Below are 26636 nucleotides of genomic sequence, written 5' to 3' on the forward strand. Positions count from 1 at the left end.
TATAGCTGCTAAACGGGAGCTTGGGGAATAATGACAACAGGAACACGTCCATTTCTCGGCGGTTATGGCGATGGTTTGCTCCATGGCCGCCAATCCCTCCCGCTCGCTGTCACTCAAAAGTAGCAGTGGAACTTTTGGACAGCAGAGCCTCTTTCCCCTCTGACGGCGAAATCAGAGGGTGCCGTGGCCCGACAGGCGCTCGACGGCAGATCAAACAGGGCGGGTACCCTTGGAGTGACACCTGGAGCCACTTCAAGGGATGAGAGCGCCACTGATCTCCAGTCATCTCGTCAGAACGACAGTCTGTCAGGGTTAAAGAAGGAGGGGGGTGGAGCTCTATCAACCAGGATGGGATGAACGAGGTCAAACGAAGCATCACCTCAATGTCGTGGCTGGTTGACCCCAGAGCATTTGGAGAAGTGATGGTATAAAAAAGCGTTTTGTTGGAATGCTGAAGATCCGCATTGATCTGGGGACAACGTGATGGAGTAGATAATTGTGCTGATTTAGAAAATTCACTACAAAATAGGACTACCATTTTTTCACTGGTTATTATTTGATGGTGAATGCCAGCTACCATAAAATAGTTTAAAAAGAATATAAGACGATGTATTTTGGGTTTTTAAAACAATCTTAAGACTTTCTTCAGTCCACATTTGAAATAATCACATTTCAACTATGTCTTGACCTATTGAAAAACAGAAGCTGCTTGGGGCTGGATAACAGAGTGAGGGAGAAATGTAGGGAGGAAAAAGGGGCTTTGGCAGCCAGTTAAGCGAGTCAGTCCTCAACAGACAAATGCATCCCTTATATAAAACAACAACACGTCTTTGCCCTTGTCAACAATCCTTTCCTCTGCAGCCCAGGCTTGTGTGTGTGTGTGTGTGTGTGTATATATTTTCCTTTCTGCAAAAAACGTCCCATCAGCACTCTCTAATGGGCGAGGAGAAGGAAGAGAGAAAAAGACGGCGATAAAGCAGAAGGGAGAGGGAAAGAAAGTGAGAGAGGTGGCAGTGGTGCTTGTTTGGCTCAGGAGCAGTGAGTAATGAGGCTGAGGCGCACCCTGTCATTGTCCCAGCAGCAGCCTGTAGCCACACACACACACACACACACACACACACACACACACACACACACACACACACACACACACACACACACACACACACACACACACACACACACACACACACACACACACACACACACACACACACACACACACACACACACACACACACACACACACACACACACACACACAAAAGTATCTTCTATCCCCAAACTTGGGAAAAATACAGATTTTAAACTGTCATCTGACATTCAAAAGAAAAAAGTAAAATAGCTTGATATACGATTGTTTTAATATCAAAGCAACTTATTCGATATTATCTGATACGAGAGCCTCCATTATATGAGATAATCCAATGTCAAGACAATTTCATGGGGAAGACTATTTGCTTTAATCTCTAACATGGTGTAAAATGTCATTTGACAATCAGAGTTATCAGCTCTCTCAAACTTGACATGATGTTACAAGAATGAGTTGTGTTAGAGCTGACTTATATCCATAGATCCATTGATTTAGACAACCGAATGGTCAATATATGGGTTTGGTGCTGTGCCCATACTACATAGGGTGTCTGTGTAGGTGGTTGTAAGCATACAGTGCCTATGGGGACAAGTATAAACGGCATACATTGTCCTGAAGAAACCTATATTTGCTTTCCTTACATAACAAGTGGGCCTCAAAGCCAAGAAAGGAACCACTTGCATGTCCACCAGAAGTAAGAACTACGGTCATTAACATATTTAACACTAAAGGCCAACAATATAACCCATAATGTGCATGCATGAAAGTGCACACAACACCTGCGCACATGTTGATATAGATAAAGTTTAGTTAGCGGCTGCGGTGGGAACAAATACAATTTAAGCTTTGGCACTTGGAAAAAAATCAGGCTTGACATGAAAGGCACAGAATGCCTCCATGGAGGGGGCAGAAAAGGCCAGGGGTAGGACTGACCCAGAGGGAGGCAGCGGAATGGGGGTAGGGGGGGTTGAGTGGGGTGGTAATGATGCCAGGCTGAACAAATTGCAAAGCAAAGGGAACGTGTTTAAATGTAGAACATGGAATTATCGTGGCAGCAACACGGAGGGGAGATCAGAGAGAGTGAGATCCACTGGGAGTGAACCGCCACTCTCGGGACAGAAAATGCAAAGCTCGGCTATGGCTACTGTGATGAGTTCAGCTCTAATACAAAGTAAATGACATGGAAAAAATAGGGCAAAGATGTCTTACACAACGTCACAGACGTGAAGTATACACCAACCACGAGGAAGCAGAATAAGAGAAAAGGTCGAATATAGAGGCAGAAAAACCTGCCACTGTGTCACTGTTCCACTGAGCTGACCCCTCCACAGCCCAGTGTGGCCCTACACCCGCCCCCTGGCTCTTTTTACCCTCAAATGGCCCCCCCAAATAAATAAATGAATAGACAAAAAAAATGGAAAAGGGGGCAGAAGAAAAACATCTCAACTTCAATCTGTCCCGTCTTTCAGCTTCAATTTGAAAAAATCAAATTTTTTGTTCAACTTCACAAGATGACTTCAAGAGGGCCCCAAGACTCCGATCCCACCACTGCTCACTGGTAGAGTTGAATTCCATTAATTATGTGACCTACATAATCTAGTTAATATTCCAGACAGACGGATAAAGAGAGAGTGTATGTATTTGCCAATAGTACAAAATGGGGCAAAACTTATAGAATGTAAGGAATCAAAAAATTCCTTCTGCTGTTGCTATTTCCGGGACCGTGCTTTTTGTTCCGTTGGGTCATGACATTGTTTGCATGTTGGTTTATTGAGCCAAGTAAACATGGAAAAGAAACTCCCTGCGAATAACATGGGCAGCAAACTTTTGATTTACCCACAGGCAAGAATGACTTGTACCTATTCTCTATCTGCCAAATAGTCAAATGAGTAGGTCTCATTTCCATTCCAGGATTCAGACAGTCGGACTTGGTTTGCTGTGCTATATCGGCGTCAAACTTGCCACAAGAAACTATTGTGCAAGATCAGAGCAATGAACTCAGCCACACATTAAGACAGCTTGTCAAAACAAATCTCAAGAAAGGAAGTTGGTGTCTTGGTAACAGTGTGGCTGCATTGGCCTTTGAGCTACAGCGTCATCCTCACCACAGCTCCCGGGCTGATCTCTTAATCAGTGTCCAGAGTGTGCATGAGTCCTCTTCTGAAGGCTGAGGCTCTGTCCATCCTGCCTGCCCATCGCTACTGCCAGTTCCACCCATGAATATGGAGCTGTTCTGTGGCTGGGAGCTTGCTTATGTTTTCTGTCTGATATCTAGGCCCCATTCCCATTTCAAAGGGAGGTCCACCCGGGGCCTTGACTTTTTGATCTGCCTGGCGACTGAGTCGACCACCTGCATGTGGGATCAGCTGCCAGTGAGAGCAGACAACCCCTCTGCTTCAAAATATACATCCTCCCCCCCTTTCGTCCTCCCTGCTTCATTGCCCTTCACTCTGCCCCCTCCTTCCGTGAAGCTGCCAGGAACCCCAGTGGTCCTAACTGGGTCTGGAGCTGCATCCCATTCCCAACTGTTCTGACTGTGGTGGGCGAGACGCTCGAGATGTTCAGTATAGCAGCAGGAAGGCTCACAGAACAGTCAAAGGGTAATTTTGTATTTACGAGGAGCCATAGTGTCAATGTGCCATGGAAACAACAGAGACCTTGTAAAAGAAACAGCCCATGGCTTCTCTAATCAGGGATTGTGATCCACATTGTGAGCTGTAATGCCTGTTAACATGTCAATTAGACTCGATAAAATGTTGGATTACCTCTGCCAAGGCCCAATTGTCCCCCTTAAATTCAATCAAGTTGCACCAAATTGCCAACAGTCATAGATATCAGTCCCCTACTGGATTTATTTTCATCAAGATCCATCAATTATTCCCTGGGAAATTGGTGAAATGTTTAAAAACGCCCTATCTCACAACAGTAAAGAAACAAATCCCTGATCTGCCCCCTGATCCAGATCTGCACAAAAATGTCCAAAGTTGAATTGGTTCTTCTCTGACCCATAATGCATCCTTTGACTAAGTTTCATGGTAATCCATCCAGTACTTTTTGGGAAATCTTGTCTCCAAAACCATTTACAGATAGGGGTGAAAACATAACCTCCTTGGTGGAAATTATCCTCAGATTTTGGCCTGTGGGGATTAAATCCTTGCTCGTGTCCGTACTTCTTACAAACTTTGAATGATAAAACCTACCAATTGCCCCGGTCTCATTTCATAATTTGTTTAAAATCATATCTTATGAACTCAGAGTTTGATTAATTGCCAAAGGGTAATCTTGTGTTTGATTGCAACATAGATTAAAAACCCTTGTTCCTAAGGCCACTACTTCAAATGTTCGTATGAGATTATGTGCTCTTTATAGTTTGCATTTCCCTTTAACTCAAAATGAGTACTCAAGTAACCTACACTATATATCAGCTTATTTTTAACTAAGGAGTGCAACAGGTCAAATTTCCTAAAACTCCTGCAAGGCAACTTTTCTTTGTGGTCCAAAGAGCTGGTACTAACCAGCCACTATAAAAATGAGATTAGATTGAAGATCATAGATATTAATATGATATCAGGATTTCCATATCTGCCTCATCTGGGATCACGGTGCCTGTCATGGTATAATTAAAACCCAAAGGATTCCAGATGATTGAATTAAAAATTAAATGAGTGGATGCCCTGGATGCCAACCACTAGACCACTGACATCCACTATGTATGACTGGAGCTGACATGAGACTGCAGAGGCCTCGTTTGTGAAGCTAGTTATCAACCTGTGACCACATCGAATCGATAGCACCTACAAACACTATTTATACTAATTACCCTCATTGGCATGTGATGAGTTTCACAGGCAGAACATTTGTGAGGATGGAATTTCAAACAAAGCAACAGCTTTTTATGATGTGTGTGTTTCTAAAACGTTTCTCACAATAAGTGATATTCAGAGTCTGTAAGTTAATTGTCTTTCTTGAACCCTGACAGCTCCATTAATAGGTGTCTAATTGTTTCTCAGCTGGGGTGATAGCCTCGAGACCACAAAGACACTTCGAGCAGAGGTGCGAGTTTAAAACGAACTACATCAACAATGGAAAAGAAACCATTTATCCTGTGCATCACAAGAAATAACTCCAATATTACCAAAGCCAGAGTGTTAGCTGTTCATGATCAACTTAAAACTGTTGCTCAGTGGTAAAGAAAAAATATATAAATCTCTGATAACAACGTAAAACACAAAAAACAAATTATCTGCTTTCAAATTCCACTAATTGCTGCATTCCAAAAAAAAGGAAAAAAAAACAAAAAGGATGAAACAAAAAATGCAAACAAGCTTGATAATCTGGTTTGTGTAACAAGTGCAGAGATGGTGAAAAATAAAACATCAGGGGTTAAATCTTCACCTATCTGTGAGTTATTTTCATAATATATTGATGCAATACTTGTATGCACAGACGTTAAAGAGAACGACAGAGCAGGCACCTCCCCAAATGAAATCACAATTGCTCTGACATCGCACACAAATAAACAATTAATCAAAAGCCAGAAAACCAGGGGGACAAATAATTAAATGAGTAGGAGATGAGGGGGCGGAGGAGGGATACCAGTGAACCGTTCTGAACCTACTTTTTTCTGCTCTCAGTTCTCTGTCTGTGGTTATAAATGACTTCAGATTTGACGTTTCCAGCCGGCAACCTCACAACAAAACACTCGCTTTTATTCAAACAGTGACGGAAATAAAAGAAAACAAAAAGATGACTTTTTTTGATAAGAAAGGCTCTGTATGTGTGTGTGTGTTGTGCTGCTCCCATCAAGCAGAAAGGCGGGTGGTAGTCGGAAGGGGCTCGCAGCCGGGCCCCACTTTGGAAAGCCCTCATAAATCCTGATTTGAGCGGGGCGGCTAACCAGAGGAGGTAAGGCACGTCAAGAGATGGGGGGCTGGAGTGTTGGGAGGGGGTGGTGGCAGCTTGCCTCTTAAAATGCTACGTCTGATTAAGTCTTTCCATTAGGTGACAGCTGAACTTTAACATTAATATGATAATATTGAAATAAGTGTGTGTTATTTACTTCGGCTCCGGAGGTGGGGACGGGGGGGGGAGAAGAGAGGGAAGGAGGAGGGAATGATGAATGATTTCTGGACAGCTTCGGGTGACATGCCAGGCGAGCTGACCCCCACTCCTCCTCCCCCCATAATCAGACTTGACAAAATGGAGACATATGCAGAAATATTGGTTACAGTCGGCATCACAGCCCTTCTCAGGCCTTCCCTCTCTAGTAACCGCCGGCCGCCCCGCGAGCCGCCCTCCAAATTGTCTATGGGCATTGAAGCATCTATTTCAATTGGCACTTCCTTCCTGGCCCCGGGATTTTACATCTAGTCTGTGTCATTTACATATTACTCTTAATCAAAATCCACAGTGGGCGACAAGGGGAGGAGAAGAAAAAAAGGAAAAACAAGAAAGAGGGAGCGAGAAACAAAACCGTGGCGTCACGGTTCAGGAGTAGGCACAGAGCACTTTATGAAATGGAGATGTGACAAGACATTACGGTGTGTGTTTTTGTGTGTGTGTGTGTGTGTGTGTGCCGGTTTGTGTGACTTGTGTGCATTTGTGTGTGTGTGTGTGTGTGTATATTAGGAGGCAGTGCATTAGATAATGCAAGGCCTATTGAAATATTTGCGTGTGAATGCTTGTGTTTGTGCGATTGTCGGGGGCTGCGTTGTGCACGAAGCAGCCAGCAAGGGAGACAAAGGCTGCAAGTTGAATATGGGCTGTAATAAGGCTTGAAAAACAAAAGGCAAAGAGACGTCAAGAATGGAGACGTGTACAGTGTGCACCGTCTTTTCCAGCTTCAGTTTCTGCAGGGTGCTGTGCAGGGCCACTCTTTTCACACTTAACACCAATGCATGTCACAAAGCACACATTCACACGGATAGATGAGTTGGTTTGTTTGCTGAAACGAACGTCAATGTCATATTGATGAAATATAAATGACCCTCAAAAAGACATTAGCTAATTAAAAAGGAGAAAAAGTACAAATGCTGCATCTATAGAAGTTGAACCTTGATGAAGAGTAAAACTAAAATTCATTCACATATTCATTCATCCATATATTTAACTGCTCTTTAGTGTATTTATCCATCCCCACCTATGTTCTCTGGAAAACCAATGCTACACAGTGTTTGAGACCCTTTACAAATGGCACAAAATATAAGTTAATTACAGACTTTATGGAACGGTGATGACTCACATCACTGATAAGTGCACAACACGTACAGAGAGGTGCAGAAACAATGTCCCTACCTTCCTCTTACCTTCTCAGCATGCCGGTAAGGATGCGAGAACTCTTGCCCAGGTTGGCGTCTGTTTCTCTCAGCTGGGGAGACAGAACGGGTGAGAGACAGGTCTTAGTTTTCATTCTGATCCGACAGCTCTCAAGGTTATTAAACTCAGGCTACGTCTAGAGCGGTCAAAATTAAAAGGAATATCACTCCTCTTCTGACAAGCTGACCTTTTATGTCTCCATGCCCACGTCAGCCGTAGCAGGAGATAATGGGTTTATCAGGTTGTCCGTCCAAATATCCTTTGTGAATATGATATTCTATCTCTTCAATTTCTTCAAATTTGCCAAAAAACGTTAACTTGGACTTAAGATGGACTGATTAGATTATTATAGATAATGGTAAAAGTTTAAGGTCACTTGGACTTCACAAAATATATTTCTGACAGTAACTTTTAGTTTATGCACTAATTATGACATTGTTTCAAACAAGTGTCTAATAAAAGTGCTGATACTTAATTTTGGGGGCCCACTTTGAAAATGTGGTGAAACATGGTCTTGCTGACATGGCGACAACTTTATCCTTAAGAATCAACTGTGAACACATACAAGGAATTTGCCTCAGTGTTTTGTCAAAATATGTTTTATATATAATCTATTTTCACCACATGAGTCTTGCTTATATCTTTTAGATCCCAAATTCTAGAGCTATTTTGTTCAGACAGTGAGAAAACATCTGTAACTGTAACTAATGGCCTTCTCCTCATGTTGCCGTGGATCAACATTAAAATATACACAATAAGAATTAAGAAAAGTGACAAGGACAATTTACTTTTGACTTCCATTGAAAGCATAGAGAATCCTTGTAGACACAGTTAAAATAATGATCATGGCCATCCAGTATATGCACTTCAATATTTTCCCTTTCCTTGTTCCATCTTCTCTCTTTGCCTTTTTTTTTTTTTTTCCTCGGGGGTCATCTGAATGTTTCCTTCGCACTTTCTTTATCTGGAGTAAGGACTTTCACAGGGAGGGGGATTGGCGGAGATGTTGCCAGCGAGATGTGAGTGTGACTGCGGTAAAAACGCTGACACTGCACCGAGCGAGCTGCCACTAACGTCCACCTGTAGTCGCATTCCTAGAGGATGATGGGGGGGGGGGGGGGGGAGTGTGGGAAAGAGTCGCTGCGGAGAGTTTCTCTCTGGAGTCAGCAGGGAGTCGTTCATCTTCTTCTCCCTCTGAGACAATAACCGCATTCCCAACAAAGGCATTCTCAGTCAGTAGCTTTTCATCAGCATATTATATTGCTCTTTTAATTCATAATTTTCACATCTCTCTCCTCGGGTTCCGGCATCACTCTTTTTCTTGTTTGTTCTGGCTCATCTCGCAGTCATGTCTCTTGCCTGCGATGCGCCCTCTCTTCCCACTCCTCCTTTGCTGCTCCTTTCTTCCTCTCCTTCCATCTTTCCTTCGTACCCTCTGGCAGCCTGGGCTGGTGCGATGCAGGTTGCCAGAGCCGAGGATACATGTGGTACAGTGTAGGAAGTCGGGGACCTGGGGTTTGGGCCCTCTGGCAAAGACAACAAGTCCTGCAGTAGCCTGATGTCTGCCTCTACCCGCAGATCTGTGCCCCCCCTAGACACTTCACACTTTCTCCCAAAATACACCTCTCTCTGAATCATTCCTTCTTTCCATCCCTCTCCCTCTCTCCAAAACCTCTCACCAAATCACGCGCTTTCCTCCTTAACCTAAAATGGAATGCAAGTGAAATTTCAGTGCAGCTGACTGTCTAAAATGAACTGTGCTTATCTGTATTTGGAGAACGAGAGGAAGGTGCTTCTCACTGTTATTTTATTTTTTGTATTTGTATCCATGTCCTTTCAATCATTAATTGTCAAAATAAGATATTTAACGAAAAAGCCTTGAGGATGAAGATGTAATTCTTTTTTCTGTTTGTAACTCTAAAAAGGTTCTGAGCAAGATAAAGGCAAATAAATTACTTCTTTATAACCACTAATCCTAAAATATGAATAATCATCCCCTCACCGCACTTGAACCCCTTAAAAGAACAGTACGGAATAATGCTAACAGTTAACATTACAGTTGTAGCTTGTTGTGGCTCTAGGCAGCAGGCTAGCAAGCGATGTTTCAATTTGAAGGCTACAGATGAACGTTGGGATACAGAGAGAAGATGTGCACCTGATCAAGAAAAACACGAGTGGACATATTGAATAAATGGATAGTATGAGTAAGTAATTCAAGGAATAGAATTATTCATTTGGGGGAAAAAATTAATAATTTGTGCAGACAAATTGCTTATTTTGTTTCTTGAAATTACCCTTAAAAGTATCATTTTATCCACTTGAATTATTGATTCAAATATATATATATAAATTACTAATTTAAGGGAGTGACTATTAAAACACACCCCCTTGCTTGCGGTCTGGCTCTCTATGAATGAGCCTGGAGAAGGTTTAAAGCACTTTCTTCAATCCACTCCGGGATTCAGAGTTGGGAGCAAAGCGCTTTGACCCTGTGTTGAAACCTTCCACTGACTTCAATTTGTACCATAAAAGCTAAACAAAAGGCCACACCTCCTGCTGCGCACAGGGGTTTGTCTGTAGGTGTGTGTGTATATGTGTGTGCACATTTATGTGTGTGCATGTCGCTGTCCACGTGTTGGAATTTATGCTAAAACTGCAACTACTTCTCCATTTCATTCAAAAGAGTCACTAACTGTCCCTGTGCCTTTACATCTTTTTAGTTTAGCCCCACAAACTGCCTTTAAAGCCTCAGTGTTTGTGTGTGTGTGTGTGTGTGTGTGTGTATGTGTTTGGGGGGCTGAGCAAAGAAGACCCATGGGAAGAAAGGAGAGAGAGACAGAAAGCAAAAGAAAGAGAGAGCAGGTACTCTCAGTAGACACTGTCGACAGTTTTGAAAGGAAATGTTTGATTTCCTTTGAAATCGCCTGTGCGAGGCCCACTGCCATGTTGTGATCTTTAAGCATTCTGCGTTGAGGGGGCCGACAGGGTTGGGCCCCCTTCCTGTGTTTGGTCTTTTCTGTCTCTGCCTACCTGTCTGTTCGGCTGGCTGCCTGGATGTAAGGAGGGGCAGCGCTCAGGATAAAGACGAGGGGGGGGCTCTCTGAGGGAAAAGCGAGAAGGAGAGAGGAAAACCGGAAAGGAATGCTGAGGAGGGAAGGTGAAGAAGGACGGCGGCTGGCAGCATTCAGAGGAGGGAGGTGTGCAGCTTCGGACAATATGCGAGCATGCTGGGAAAATATGCTCGACATTTTATTATTCCAACATTCACACTGAGGTGATACCGATCACTGAACATACTTGAATACAACACAGTGCAATCAATAAATAAGCACATTAACTAGCTTGTCAAGACCCCGGCGCCGACACTCTGTGTGAACAAGTGTAAGCATACCCACGACAGTGTGCACACGGTGTGTTTGTGTGCACACTCGCATTTGTGTGTTTACTGAGCAAACCCAGCAGAAAGGGGTGAAGGCTGTCAATGTTGTTAACCAGTTGTAACGCCTCTACAGCCTCACAAACACGTGTTAGAATAGACAGATGAGTGTGTGCAGGTGGCGTGTGTGTACTCACTCTTTCTCTGGCTCTCTGGATCTTCTCACGGTCGGTGTGCAGGTTGGCAAGAATCTCCTGGCCCACTTGTTCTGTAGGGGGAAGAGGACAAAGTGTGAAGAAGATGGAATTTCCTCCATTTTACACAAAAAATGTGAAACAAATGAGCCAAAAAGTAATTTTTACATTTACATGTCATAATGTTGGAATGCCCACAATGGCCTCTAATGATTTCACGCTATTCATCCATGTTTCAACAATATGAAACACTTGATTCTCCATGTTTCTGTCTCAATTATCTGCCACCATCATGAATAAGTGAGAAATAAAATGACAATTTTCAGTTGGAGTGAACATTTTTAATTACAAGACCATAATATTCAGAATAAAGTGATGGTGTGGTATTTTTTGCACACTAACTAAGCAGCAACCACACTGTCTAGAGGGAGTGTGAGGCAGGCAGATATGAGAAGACTGTAGCTGTGGGAAATGTTTTTTAAAACCCTCTTAAAAACTGAAGTAAACAGACATTAAGTTCTGGGCAACAATAACCCAGCATGCACCCTGCCAGTGGGGTCTACTCAGCCAATGCAATATTCATTGAGGCATTCCTTGTTGTCGTAAACACATTAACACACAGTTACAAAACATCTCTGACAAGGCACCCGACAAGCTCGTCAGTGGTCAGTGTCACTTTCCTGTCCCATAGGTCGGGGACGAAAAAGGAACAAAAAGACTATCATAAACAAAATAAGCCCCCCCACCACCACCACCACCCCTAAAAAATAAGACCCCTTACTGCTGCCGTCAATGTAACCACACTGCTTCAGCATTAGCGCCTAAAAATGAGGGAGGCACAGGATGAATCAGGAAAAAAAGGGAAAGGACTGAAGAATCTTTGCATGGATCAAAGACGGGCTCTCAGGCACACCAAACAAATCCGGAATAAACAACGCAGTCGCTGACTGTATTACACTACACAGGTGCCGCACACCAAAGGGCCCACGTGCTGAGCGCCTGTTTAGGGGGAGCAGTGCAAAAAAAATGGGCTACATCTGGCAGCTAAACAAGAGAAGAGAGAGAGAGAGAGAGGGAGAGAAATTGAGAGACAGAGAGAAAGAGGGAGAGAGAGAGAGGGGATCAGGGAAAAGTAGGAGTAAAAAAAAGAAAGAAAAAGAAAGCACTGTCAAATGAACGACATTCGTCTCCCATTCATCCCGTTGCTTTTACCCCCCCCCCCCCCCCCCCCCCCTTTACACTGTAACTGACTCAAATGTGCCTCTTCCTGCCTTCATTAATTTCTAATCTGGGACGAGACAGATTGAAGGATACCCAGATTAAACAGTGCAGTCAGACAGTCACATGTGACAAATAGGGCAGATTAAAAGGCTGAGTGCAGGTATTAATAACCATAAAAATACAAGCCCTCCCCCGTCGCCCATTGGAGAAGAACAAGGGATAAACAGGAAGGGATCTGCGGCAGAAGTATTCGGTTAAAGAGCCAAATAAGCATGTCTATCCATCTCTGTCAGGGCTGTGGCTTCTTTTTTTTTAAATAAATGAGTGTGACAAGTACTGCAGCAGCAGAGTGTTTTTTGGCAAGTGCATTATTGGAAAGGTTTGCAAAACCTAAAAAGATGGATGAGCTCGTGGGAGAAAAGGCCTCCAAAGATTTTTTTAGCACTTAGCAATCATTACACACATCCTGCTGAGGTGTGTTCTGCAGGACAGTCGTGGTCTTGTTGAGATTAAGATAAAGAAGAAAAACTATTTTAAAAGAGGATAAATTATGAAAAAGCTTTTTCAATGAGCTACTTTCAATGGTCAAGAGTGGGAAAGCATTGGATTCAGGTTTCTGCCTCTTGTAGACACTGTAGAGCACAGATTGATAAAAACCAGAAGTAATACAACCCTCAGTTTATATGTGAAATTAGTCTTAATACTTCTGGATATTTTACTTGGAAGCCGGCAGCAGAAGCTCTGGAAAAGATTCTGATGCAGCTGACTCTGACATTTGGGAAAACTTCAGGAAAATGTCCACACTTCATTGCATAACCCTGAAAATAGCTCTTGTTGTAGAGCGTGAAGGAGAATTGTCATTATGCAAGAGGATGAGCGAGCTTTTAGCCATTAAAAGTTATTATAAGGTAATGGAAAAGAAAACAAATCTTGTGACGTTGAGGAAACCAAACCCCCTAAACGGTGGGATTTACTGGATACCCATAAGTCCCCAGGGAAACCATGGTGTTCATTGTCTTTACCATGCATCTTTCCCTCACATTACTCATTCTGTGACATGTATCTACATTTCCATTCATCGTGTTTAAGTCCTGCTGGCCAGCGGTGTGTGAAGAAAACCTGTTAGATACTGGGGACGAAAGCTTATTGGCAGCAAATTACGAAAAAAGGGGTGAGGACAACCTCTGTGAAAATACAATAACATGTATATACGGTCATATTGTAGGTTAATGTTGATATGGGTGTTTTTAGTAATAAAGGGCCTATCATTGCATTTTTGGTTCGTAAGATTAACATGTTACATATTACTGTTTTTAACTGCACGGAATTTTACAAAATACAGAATTTATTACTAAGACAAAAACACGGCCTATTAAAATGTCCAGTTGATGAAAACAATGCATGAGAGGAGAAATCATTTTCTATTAAAGCCCTCGACTTGTTGCTCGTTAGCGTGTAAAATATTCCCGTCCTGTTTAAACAGCTATTAACAATTTAAATAACCCTGGCCCAGAGGCCTTGTTCTGACTCACTTGTTAAAGATCTCCATCCCCAAAGGTCCATTTAACAAGCCCATTATTCCATTACATTACACTCACACCAGCACCACAGAGTCTTAATTTAACTCATTCCTCCGATGCAACTGGAGAAAAGAACGAGCACAGGAAAGTTGAAGGTACAAGAAGGATAAGAATTATTTCCTATAAACCCCCGGTCACGCTATTGGCAAAGCAAAGTCCAGATCTCATTTATCTCAGCTCAACACATCACCATCTTGTAGATAATGATACGGTAGTGAGAAAATATACTGTATTTACTGCACAATTAACTTCATTCATTCAAATCCCTTCTAAGTATATGTTATATAGTGTTTTGGAAAATAGGTCGTACATATAAGAAAAGCAATTATAAGAATTTCAGGTTTGTCTTCGCTATTTTCTGACATCGCAAAAATAATGAACTGAAAATAACATTAATGTTTCGTGTCACTTTCAAAACAACTTTCTCCTTGTTTTCTCTTTTTGTCTTTTCAACATATCAATTATAAATTGTATATATATGTAAATATCATTAAGTGCCCGTGTCCACTCTGTTTGACTCATGAAAACACACACAGCTCAGAAACATTTCTGGTAGGAGCCAAACTTCCCGACGGCTTCAACTTTCTCCACAGACACCGTTTAATTGGAGGCATCATTTATTTTACAGGAGCTGTTTCAGAGCCGTTACACAGTGTCTCAGAATCCCTGTCTCTCTTTCTGTGTTGCCTTTTCTTTTTCTTTTTTTGGTCTCTGTCCCCAGAGCTGAAAGGGTACAAGACCTGACAGTGGTGAGCTGTGAGGCTCAGCACTGCTCCTTTTCATTAAGCAGTTGAGACCACTTTTTGAAGGTTACCACACACACTTATATCCGGACACAAGCCACACACACTCCAACAAACGGGGTATGGAAGCCCACGGGAGGGTCGAGGGGGAGGTGAGGAGGAGCCGGAGAAATGTTGAACCATAAATGTATCTCCCTCTCTCTTTATATATATCACACACACACACACACACACACACACACACACACACACACACACACACACACACACACACACACACACACACACACACACACACACACACACACACACACACACACACACACACACACACACACACACACACACGTACAATTATATATACTGTACATACTGTGCACTCAGTAACTTATATACCTGTGATTCCCAGGTGAATAAAGAGTCCCGTCTCGGTACACTTCCCAGAGAAGCTTTTTTAAATTCATTTTTTTCAACTTCTCTAGTCTACAACTGCCTGGTGACACACTTTCATCACCTCCATCAATGTTGTACCCACACTGGGATGTATTTGTAATGCTGAGCCCACAGGCCATGAGGCTCACACCTTCTCACTAAGCTACAGCTCAAGATAAAGAGGTGTACGATACTATGCCACTGGGGGGGCATCGAGCATCTCGGGACTTGTGATGCTATGACATCGTGGCAATAACAACATATTCTATTCCACGTTAAGTAACGCTTATTTCTCCACACAGGGCGATGACGGATTTCTAAAACAGTCCGAATGATTAGTAGTGTTTCAGAAGAAGGGCATCGTCTTCAACCTTTCAGGAGAGGAACTGCTCTGATCTTGCAGGAGTCTAATCTCTTAAAAGGCCCAGACCAAGCAACACACTGGGCAGGGTAAGGCTGGGCCAACCGAGTCCATCCTGACTTAGCCCATGCATCAGCCCTTCCCCTTACATGAGTATGAGTGGTGGTGGGCAGTCAGGGTGGATTTCTGGGGCCTTTCTTCACTCCGCCAGGCTCTGTTTTATTCATCGCCTGCGCCCTGACCCCGCAGAGCTCCTGTTCTGACAAATCACTTCTGATTAAGACAGATCTCTGTTAGTCAGCCACTCAACTTGGCCTATTCATCATTCCACAGAAAATATTCCTCTCTCCTCCCCCATTCCTCCCCCTCCCGGCTCGTTTGCCTGTCCGTCAGACCGAAGCAAGGCGCAAAAGAAATTTCCGCTGCTGTTTTAAGTGGCTGATTATAGACAATTGGTGGATGGAGAGACGCAAGAGCGTCTTATGGGTGATAAGACGCAAGTTTAATGGGTATAAATGACCAGGCCTGTAGGAGACCAGCTGGTAATAGAACCATTTGTTTAAAGCTGAACCAGCGTGCAGAGAACTGAAAGCTGCACTTTCCCTCTATTTGAGCCCCCCCTCCTCTTTTCCCTTCACCTCAGCCTCAAAGTCAAATTCTCAGATCACCAGATTTACATTTTCTTTTAAACAGCAAAGTCCCCTTCACCCTCATTCAATGAGAATTGATGAGGCTCAGAGAGGAATAGCTTGTTTTACATTTATGAAATTACCTATACCTTCATGTCCCTGCGGACACGGCTGCAGACACGGTGCCACTCATGTATTAAACTGCTTTTCATAGGTTAGTAACAATGGAAACAAAATATTTACTGTGAGTGCACTAATGCTGTCAGATGTCTGAGAGCATTCATATGCAAAGTTCTACCATAATAAACTACGGCTAAAATGTCTAAGAAGCCAGATTAAATTAACCTCAACAACAACCCTGCTGGTGGCAGAGGGCTGAGAGGCGGGCGGGGTGAGGAGAGAACGAGCGCTCCTACAAGCCAATTGCCTGGACTTAATCAACCAGTCTTACTGAACCAGCCAAATGAAAACTAATGGACTCGGGTGCTTGCTGTGATTGCCCCGCATGCAACAATGTGCAGGCAGGAGCATTGCTTTCTGAGGTCTTCATTAAAAAAACAGGGAATTTCTACAGACCGCTGGTCACTCGACACACAAATGGTTCCTGACTGGTCAATTGTGAAGCTCAAACACGGCGGACTCATTAATTCCCCGTTCCCAGTGCTGGGGGAAATTATTTTTTTATGTGTTGATTAAACTTGGTCAAAATCGTAAAAAATGTATGAAGTGTAGAATTAAAACTCGTCTCTGAATGAACTAATTTGTGAATGCATTATTCATAGCGCTGACATTTGTGTCACACAATTGTGTCGGCCACATTGAAAGAAAAATGGAAAGAAAAAATAGCACATGAATGGGGAAAAAATACAGAAACAAATATTAAAAAACAGGAGCGCATCAAACTTTATTCAACCACAGGCAGCATAAATAATTAGAGTTTAAGTGTTTTACTCTGCAACTTAAATAATTTGATTCTACTATCAGTTGAGTAGCCTCACAAATGATGGCGACTTAGCATATGAATATTGTAAAAACCTTATGACAATATCGAAGCTGAAGGTCAAAGCTATTTGAAGAATTAAATAGAAGCACAACACAACACATTGAGTAAATATGAGTAAATGATGGCATAATCAGGGAGACATGTATGCAGGAGAATCATACAAAACATCATATTCAAAAACCCGGGGTTGAACTGATGGAGGAGAAAAGTTTGCCGGTTTTTCAGAAATGGATGTGGGGCGAGATCTGTGCGGAGGCAGACGGGAAGAAGAAGAAAGAGAGAAAACTTGATGTCGCCCTGTTTCATTTTCAACAGTTTAGGCGCGTTAATCATCGCATTACCGCTGATTAAAAGCCTTCGCGTCTCTAATCAGGAAGTTGACAGGCAGATCAAAGAGCAATGCACAAATTTCTTGCCTTTTAATTATCTGTACAACACCACACCTCGGGCAGCTCTTCCCTGCCTATCTCCTCAAACTCGCTGAAAGACGGAGAGGAGATCTAACACTTACAACAGTTCATTATCCAATAAAAATTGGAGATTGGGAGAGGGGGGGGGGTACACATGCTGACACACACAGTCGTGCCCACACACACATACACACACACAAGGCTAGGAGGCGTCAGGATTTTTGAAGACCTGGGAGAGGCCTGCCGTCTTCTTTATTAACATGTTCTGAATTTGGATGATCTTAATAACGTTTGTCAAAATCGGACTCGGCTCATTTGCATGTTTTGACAATGCCAGTAGGGAGCCTCCCTCTGTTCTTCCTCAGGATGCTTCGGAGTGAGTGTCTAACACGTTTCAACACCCACTGATAATAGCTTCTCGTTGCTAAACGAACAAAATAACTTGCTAAATGGGCTTTGTTAGATTCGCCCACTCGGCCCCTCCGTTTGGGAGTGAAAGTTTGAACGGATGCAAACGCCGTCAGGTAGAAACAAAGAGGCTCCTAGACCGTCTTGATCAATGTTTGATCACCACTCCTGTTCAAACCGACGAGGATATGACGCCTTCCTGCAGCCCGACTGTTCCTGCCCAGCTGCTACCTGTCAAGTGGGTTTTGGACATGAAAAGTCCATCCTACTTCAGGAGAGGATTTGGCATCGCTTTGGAGGTTCTCAAAAGTCCTCCACGCGCCTCGGTCTCTTCAGTGCTGGAACAGATTGCCTGCCTGACTCATGATCACATCCTATTTTTTGAATACAAGAAAGCAGTGGATCACTCTCTCCTCCTCCTCCCCCCCCCATTAACAGCTCACTAAATGAACCCTCGTTACGTCAATGATATGTAAAACAAGCATGGTCGAAAACAAACAAACAATCTGTGGGGACACAGGACTGTCGGCAGCAATTTAGAGATGGAGGAAAAGGAGGGCATGAAAGCGAGACATCAAACATTAGCCTGAATGGAAGGCGCAGGCCATTAGAAGTGGTTGCTCTGACAGGATCTAACAGTTGGAAACACTTAAAGATTATTTTCCTCAAACTTTGAATTCATTAATACTCATGAGCTGATGAAGGGCTCCCAAAACACAGCGCAAAAAAAAAAGGGAGAGGGCCGGGTGCTGAAGCTAGCTGGAGAGTGATGGGATACATCAAGGAGGCCGGTTCACTTTTCTTGGTACCAGTTAGAACTTAAACTACAACTTTAAACAAATCTGACCCACCATGTTCACCACTGGTAGCACATTCCATCACTTCCAATGTAAAAATGGAGAAGATTTTTTTTTTTCTGGGATTACCACGTCCAATTAAGCGATTCAGAGAATAGGTCTATACTGAAAATTTGTTTAGAAAACTCTGAACACTATAAAGGACATATTGTTTCCATAACCCCGGATGTCAGGCATTAAGTTGTTAACCACAACTGATTGAAATAATGGCCACAGCCACACATTAAAGACTGAGATTGTAAAAACTTCCCTTTCAAGTTAAAGGAAGAAAGGCTTGTTAAACTTCACTGTGTATGTATGAATATAAAATATTCATCCTATGTTTGTCTCATGTTGAGGAGCTGAATATAAAATACTTCTTTCTTGTATTTCTGCATAACTTTAACATTTCCCTTCTGCATTGCTGGCATGCATCAAATTGCTCGAGCGATTCACTGCAACAGGCACAGTTGCCCTCTTCTGTGCAGACGATGCATCAAATTGTCTTTGGCGAATCTAAGGTGCTCTGACAATTTCATTTGAGCGAGCAACAGTGCAGCCTGTTAACAGAACAGTCAGTCATTGTGGCTGCTCTGACAGCACAAACACAAGTTTGTGTTTAACTTTGGGGTAATACCATTGCACTTCCCCGCCCTGGTAAAAGGAAAATAATACTTCTATTATAGGGGGAATACGAGGCACAGAGGGGACTCACAAAAGAGAGACACATCATGTGCGTCATTAAACAATGACCGGGGCCACGGAGCTGAAGACAGATTACTGTCAGCTGTCACCATGAATACGCACAACATGGCACGACATGCGAGGGCATGTCAAAGCTCCTGTGTACAGTGAACATTGTCGGTTTGTTTTCTGCTTACTTTGCATTGCTCCTTTAAATACACATGCATCGAAGTCCAGACGTCTTCCTAAAATTCTAGAGGGGCTATATGTGAGAACGCAAAAGTCTGTGTCGGGGTCTTTTTCGCAGGTTTTCCTGCCGACCCCCGAGTAAAATGTCACGAGAGCTCACGGGAGAGTACAGCTGGAAAACTCACAGTGAGCGAGTATGCATGTTGATGACGTTTCCAACACCCAACGGACTTGAAACTAGAGTAAAAATATCTCAGGATAAAAAAAAGAGATGACGAAGAAAAGATGGAGATGATTGTAGGAGACAAACACTCACATTGAAAGATCTATACCTGAACTACAGATTTTTAGGCTTAAGATAACTAGAAGCTGTTTATTTAATACTCAGGTTCAGTCCTGCACATTGCATGACGCAATGCGCGAGCGACACAAGGGATTTTTCCATTAAGTGACATAAATGTAGTAGAACACTGTGCATCACTGCTGGGGTGACAGCGTATCTCCTTTTCCTCCTCATTAACTAAAACAGGCCTAAGTGAATACCCAACCCACCTGCCACCGTCTTACACACTAATGAAGCAAGTCTAAGTTTTCAGACATGGCAGAACTAATTTAATCTACCTTCTAAGGGGCCTGGGCACCATCAAATTAATTATTCATAAAGGACATGATATTGTAACTCAACTGTCAACTCGGTAGCTGGCCCCCTTTTTTCTCACCTCACTCTGCCTGTCGCTCTCTTTTGTCTGGGACCGTCTTTCCTTTGAAAGAAAGTCCTTCGCTTTTAATCTATAACTAAGAAATACACATTGTCATTAGCTGCTGAACAAAATAATTTCTTTCTTTGTGTTTTTGAAGTTGCCAATGAAGGTGACAATAGGGTAGGGGAGAGTTTCTGCGATTGGTGCGGCTCCCTGCGGGTTTTACAGTATGCTGATGAGGCCAGCTTCACCGCAGAGAAAAAAGAAAGACACAAAGAGAGAGAGAGTCATCAAATCTGTAATAACACAACCTTAGATACCTTTTATTTCCCCCTCATGAATAATGTATGCCATCTGGCAAAGCTAATCTTACCAGAATGTTGCTTAGACAGGTCGGCCACCAGGAGGTGGGGCAGCATTTCCTCTACACATAGTGATTCTGTTGGCCAGGTGTCATTTTCTCCTCAGGGGTAGGACGATGGTATGCCACCCTGATGTGACTGACAGGAACAGCAGCAGCCTGGCATTGCTACAACAGCCTATAGTGAGAAACTAATACTAATATGCTGATTCCTCACACAAGCATGTGGATCCTCAGTGCACATCAGCAGGAGGTCCAAGCAGACAGGCAACCAAAAGAAAAATAATAATTCTTTCAGTGGATCTATTTTGCCGGAGTATCCATACACAAGTTCAAACTTTGAACACAAGGTGCTACATGATCAAGCAACGCCACAGAACATGAAGCACTTGCACCAACTCTGTGCCTCTCCGCAACTGGTGTGGCAAATGAGAAGATTTTTTTTTAATATATATTTGTCCAGAAAAACTACATAAAAGTAGTTTCCCAAACAAAGGATTAGTATTTTTAGGTGAAGATGTAAGAATGCTTCGGATTTTTAATGATGGAACAGTGCGGAAGAAAGAGAAAATCAATTGCCGGTGCATCTGCAGCAAACACCATCTGCATGGGAGATGGGCTCAGATACAGTGCAGCCATTAGCGCTGCAATACGAGCAGCGACAGTGGGCAGCCTTTGCATGCTCCGTTCCCTGATTGTAATTGAGGCCGACGTGTGACAGCCCCCCATGTGCCCTCTCTGCAGTGGCCCGGGGCAGAGGGCGTGCTGACAGAAGAGGAAACGGAGACGGTGGCACAGGGTCCTGGCCTGGCACGGCCATGGCATGGTACCCTTAGGGGCGCTGACCCTCCCCCTATCAACCCGCCGCAACTTTCGCTGCCTCACCTCTGTCACCAGGCATCTCGGAGGCTAACGAGAGGGCACCCGAGACTGCTTAACAATTCTACCACATCCGTCGGCTGGGTATGCAAGCAGCTCCTTTTCCCTCTCTTCCGTCAGTGTTCCTCTCCCCCTGCTCTGAGACCTTTAGTGAAATAAGTGTCAGCCTGAGGAGACAGGCACTCATCAACACTTTATACCTGGGAGGTATATTAATGCTGTGATGGTTTCCTGGAGGAGGGAAAGGGAAAAAAAGCTTTGTCCTCATAGAGCGAGATAAAGGACGAAGGCTTGGACAACTTTTGAGGATGTTAACTTTGGCAGTGTTTATGTGAATATAATGTGAAAGGTATGAAAACATAAGACAGAAGCCCAGACGGAAAATGATCTCAAGTATAGTAGTATCCCCTACAACACTGGAAATGCTGATAGTTGGCCAATGAGTTTCCTAAGGAGAAGCTATATTTATCTAAAGTTTCTCTTGATCAATAACGGATTGATAGGAATAACATGATGTCGGAGAGAGAGCAAGGGAATTTCACAGAGAGAAGAAGCGTGAGAGGAGAAAAAAAAAGAAAGAAAGAGAAGACGCATTCGTTTCCTTGTACAGATCCTCCCCACCACAGGATCCGAGTTACAAATGAAACTTCACTTCCACAACAAGTGGAGCTGGAAGCCTACAGGGGCCTTCTGGTATCCAGTCGGAGATACATAATTAAAGGAACACGGAGAGGGAGCATGTTATTACCAATGTTTTCATTAGGCCAAGTTAACACATTGGTCTCCCACAAGGCCTACACACAACGGACAAGGAAGTGGATGCAATGGGATGCTGCCTACTGGGATCTCAAACTCTGGTCAAGAACAGTTCACATTAGCACTGGTTCTGCATCATCCCACCCTGGCCATACCGCTACTCTACAAAAACATTTAATATTGACATCAGAAATATGAAGAAGCATGCACTTTTTTCCTCTTCATGATATTTTCACTCTTCTCCCCAACATCCAGGCTTAAATTAGCCAGGATTTTTAAGATCAGGGACTGTTTTTTAGGGCTATGAAAAATGGATTAAATGAAGAGGAAGTCTGGCCTAATGAGCTCCCTGGGCTACAGAGCAGCAGGGACCATGAGGGGAAAGAAGGGAGACGAGGCAAGCCTTTGAGGAAGAGGGGGCCGCAGCCATGCCCAAAGTGTGCCAGCTTCTCCTCTCTTTAGCGCCAATGGCACAGACGGCACCTGGGCAAGGCTCAGCCACCCTTGTCTGGTGCCAAAGGAGGAAAGAGGCAGAACAGCAAGTTTGTGTTGAACCTAAAAAGTTCTACTGGCCATTTTTTGTTCTATATTTCAATTTTTTTCCCGATGGCTCAGAACTTGCGTGAGGAAATGAAAATATCTTTACTGTGGTTTGAGCCTACACAGTATGTACATTAATTGGCACAGACTGTTAAAACAAGTAAGGAAAGGAGTTCTTTTTCAAATGAAAAATATCAGATTCTGACGCACTTTCCCTCAACTGGCTGAACAGCTTGGTGTCCATTGGGGCAAATGCATCTGTGACGAATAGAGTGGCCCAAAGAGCAGACCCTCATCAAGTTATCAAGTTGTACTCCTCTTTCCTCATTTTCCTTCAAGTTGGATTTCCTCCCTGATTAGATACACAATGTGGAATTTGGGTTCCACTCCAGTCCTGAGTCATCCTTGGTCTAGACACAACTACTCCTGGAATATTATCATTAACTGAAGCCAAAAAGATGTCTTGAAATGAGTTAAACGTTAAGGCAGCAGGAGCAAAGACAGAATTTCTGAATTGATACCAGTCACAAAAAGAGTTTTGATATTATTTTTCAATGCAGCTCTAGATTTAGCTTGGCTTTAACTATATCTGTGTATTATTTGTAAGTACATATAATTATATTACATTATTGTCCAATGATACTGTCATTTTGTGGCAAGGTATTTTTGAATAGTCAAAAACAATCAAAAGTTCCATTCCCTTTCGATTCCCTTTAATATTCATCGGAGAACACGATGATTTCAAAACAGTCTCCAGAGAGTTTATCTTAATAACAATTTTAATACTTCAGAGATTGTGGGAGAATAAAGAAAACAAAATGAAAGTTGATGTATGGTTACGAGGCAAGTGCTAATTTCACACTAATAAAACCCTTTCTTCCTTCCATTCATCTCACATTAAACAATTAGCTCCAGCAAAGACACTAAACCGGGCAGACTGCCAATGACAATAGGACATTGGACGTTGAGTCTTTATGTCTTAGGAATGTCAAGTTCCTGTCCACAGCCACAGAAAGAAGGAGGTGGAGTTCATGGACCGGGGCCGGGGAGGAGGAGGAGGAGGAGAAGAGGAAGGAGGAAGGGATTACTCTGGCAGGTAGTGGCTCCTGGATGCCGGCCAAAATAAAGACAGAGGGGAAGAGAAAACAAAATAGCGGAAGACAAAGCTCCTTCACTCAACTTGGAGTAATACAGGTCAAAAGGAACACGGAGAAAGACAGAGAGAGGCCGGCAGACAACGTAGAACAACAGCAACGAGAGAGGACAGGAAGGGGGGGGGGGGGGGGGTAGCTGGCACATTCTTCAGCTACTTTTCCTGACAGCGATTAGAACCTGTCAGAGCCTCTCAACCTGCCACTCCTCTGCACTCACAGGAGGCCTGTCATTACAAATAGCCCAGATTAAAATACCACACTCCTGGGACACAGGCCTTGACCCCCACCAACCCCACATTGCCAAATGTCTACCCACACAGTCGCCCACCCTGTCAAGTGGGAGGGGGGAGGTGTAGGGTGAGGGGAGGCTGGCAACGGTGAGTAAGCAGGAGGGCACTTAGGTTTAGAGATGTTAAAAAAACAAAATGGTTGGGAGGGTAATGGTTCTTTTGGTTAGGAACACAGGCGCTGACCTTAAAACACAAAGCATCGGAGGAAGAGAGAATCCAAGACGTGCAAGGAGGAGCTAGAAAGAAACTTAAAGTGATTGAAATAAATAAATAAGACACAATGCGCACAAATGCCGAAAAAAATGAACACAAACTAGGGACAGAGGGCTCCGCCCATTTCAATATATGTATTTAACATTGTGCAAAAATTTTCCTTATATCTCCTTTACTGCTAATATTCGTTTTTGGGCTTTTATTTTTATTTTTTTCACGAATTGCTGGACAGTTTTTTCACACTTGCCCTGAACCTGCGATGACTAGCAATGCAGTTTAATGAGGCTAATAGCAGCAAAGCACTGAGAAATATGATGGGCTTTCAGCTCAGGCCTTTTGTAAACGTCAACATGTATTCCTGTACGAAGCGGACGCATCGCAAAGAGAGAATAATGAGTCCAACGTGTCCTGACTCTATCTGGTGCCAACACGAATCGTCTGTCCTGACACTGAAAAATGACCTATCTCAGCAAGATTTGGAGAGCGGGGGTGTGGGGGGGAGACGTGTGTGACAGTCGCCAGCACCATGCTGACAGCCCAATAGAGTTGAGGAGGAAGGCATCATTAGGATCACACACACAAATGCGAAGATGCACACATCGACGCGCAAATATTTATGTAGAGAATACTCAAATGCACTCCATCAGACAAGAGGAAAGTGTGTGCATGCCTGCCTGCACAGAAAAAGAGAGCGAAACATCTCTCGACTAATATTTTGTTCCTCAGACAGAGCGTGACGTCGTGGCCGCTGTCATGTCACAGTGGCAGGCACACTGTGGCAGAGCCAGGCGAGGCTAAACACGACCAGAACAGACAGGAGATACAGATTATGTGACACACAACACATCTTAGTTATGCATAGCCTTAACACAAGCATAGACACATGGCTGAGCACAACTCCACCGGGCATCATGTGATATGATACACACATAACTGTCACTAAATGTAATTAAAATAGATAAGCTTGAAATTACCTGACAGCCTTTACGATGCTACAAATCAACATCCGTGTGGTGTCATAAGAAGTACACACGGCGCGTGAGAAACCGATTCAAATCAGTGTGGATACCTTTCGTTTGGTGGCTCGAAACAAAAAGAGAGAAAACGGAAAATTAACCCATAGAGACTGATGTCACATTCATCAAATCAGACCCCGACCTGAAGCTCCTCTTTTGTTTTTCTCTCAAAATAGCAGTGAAATCAACTCTTTGATACGTGGACAGCACATGAGACGGCCGGCCTGGAAACAGCATTAGCTCCCCATGATGAATTTAAATGAGCAAACTTGCCGAGTTGACGGACTCGTCTTCCTCGTGAGCCCCGTCTCCTGAGAGGAGATGACAACTGAATGATGTGCAATTAGGCCCATCACTTGCTTAATTGTGCAAACAAGGGCTGGGGGGGGGGGGGGGAAGCAAACAACAGGGATAATAGAGAGACTACATGCAAACCTTTTACATAAACACCTCAACTAAATCGCTAATAAAAGATATTTTCTGCGAAATCCACCAGCAAAACATAAACGACTGGTCAAAGATCAACTGCTGCTCAACCAAACCCTTTTCTGAGACACGTCGACCCAACAAGCAACTAATTAGTTCCAAATATCCAGTCAATAATAATTTCTGCCGAGCTGCAGCTTGTGTTTTCATGCTTGCCAGCAAAAGCGAGAAACCTGCATTTGTATTGTTTTGTGTTTTTTTGTTTTTTTTAAGAAAAAGCTTGGGTTTCTATTCTGTTGGCTCGTTCGGTATTCCTCTCATTACAGAGGAGGAAGCAAGGGGGCGAACAGAGGGAAGCAGGGATACGAGGAGGTGACAGAGAAAGACAGAGATCTCCGGTGACATGTTGAGACATAAGCAGCTGAGAGTTATCTGTGCACCGAGCCCAGGTTGTGCTGCTGAGAGTTAGGCTTACACCAATGATGTCTGAAACGGGGAAAAAACAATATCCAATGACTTTTCATGACAGAAAACCTTCTCTTCGAAGCCGCGGAGCTATCAAGTGGCCACTGGTAAGGAGTGGGTCATTCTGATTATGGAGGTTTTGCACCGCTAAATTGAAAACAAATCCAGAAATGAATAGGACGACTTAATTTGCTTAAAGCATTTGCTGAGAGTTTCTTCACCACCGTCGAGCTGACAATGTCCCAAAAAAGACTCGTATAGCCGAGTTACAAAATCCAAAAGTGGCACGACCTGCACAGAGGCGTGCCTCGGTTTGCAAGTCAGATTACCTCCAGACCGCACGTTAAGTTTCCAAGAGGAG

At 43.4% G+C, this 26636-nt stretch overlaps 1 protein-coding gene across 2 annotated transcripts in view; it reads right to left on the bottom strand.

Annotated features, from left to right (window-relative positions):
- Positions 1–26636, bottom strand: part of vti1a (vesicle transport through interaction with t-SNAREs 1A) — a 107329-nt gene that overhangs the window by 26575 nt on the left and 54118 nt on the right. Inside the window, exons 6-7 of one of the 2 annotated variants that reach the window (XM_053413477.1) lie at positions 10982–11052; positions 7399–7460 (exon numbers count right to left, since the gene is read on the bottom strand). In XM_053413477.1, coding sequence (XP_053269452.1) covers positions 7399–7460; positions 10982–11052 — 133 coding nt within the window. Of the gene's footprint in view, positions 1–7387; positions 7461–10981; positions 11053–26636 lie in introns of both variants that reach the window. The other variant, XM_053413478.1, reaches the window with a different exon arrangement.

This window comes from Pleuronectes platessa, chromosome 21, assembly GCF_947347685.1.
Source record: "Pleuronectes platessa chromosome 21, fPlePla1.1, whole genome shotgun sequence".
Classification (NCBI taxonomy): domain Eukaryota; kingdom Metazoa; phylum Chordata; class Actinopteri; order Pleuronectiformes; family Pleuronectidae; genus Pleuronectes; species Pleuronectes platessa.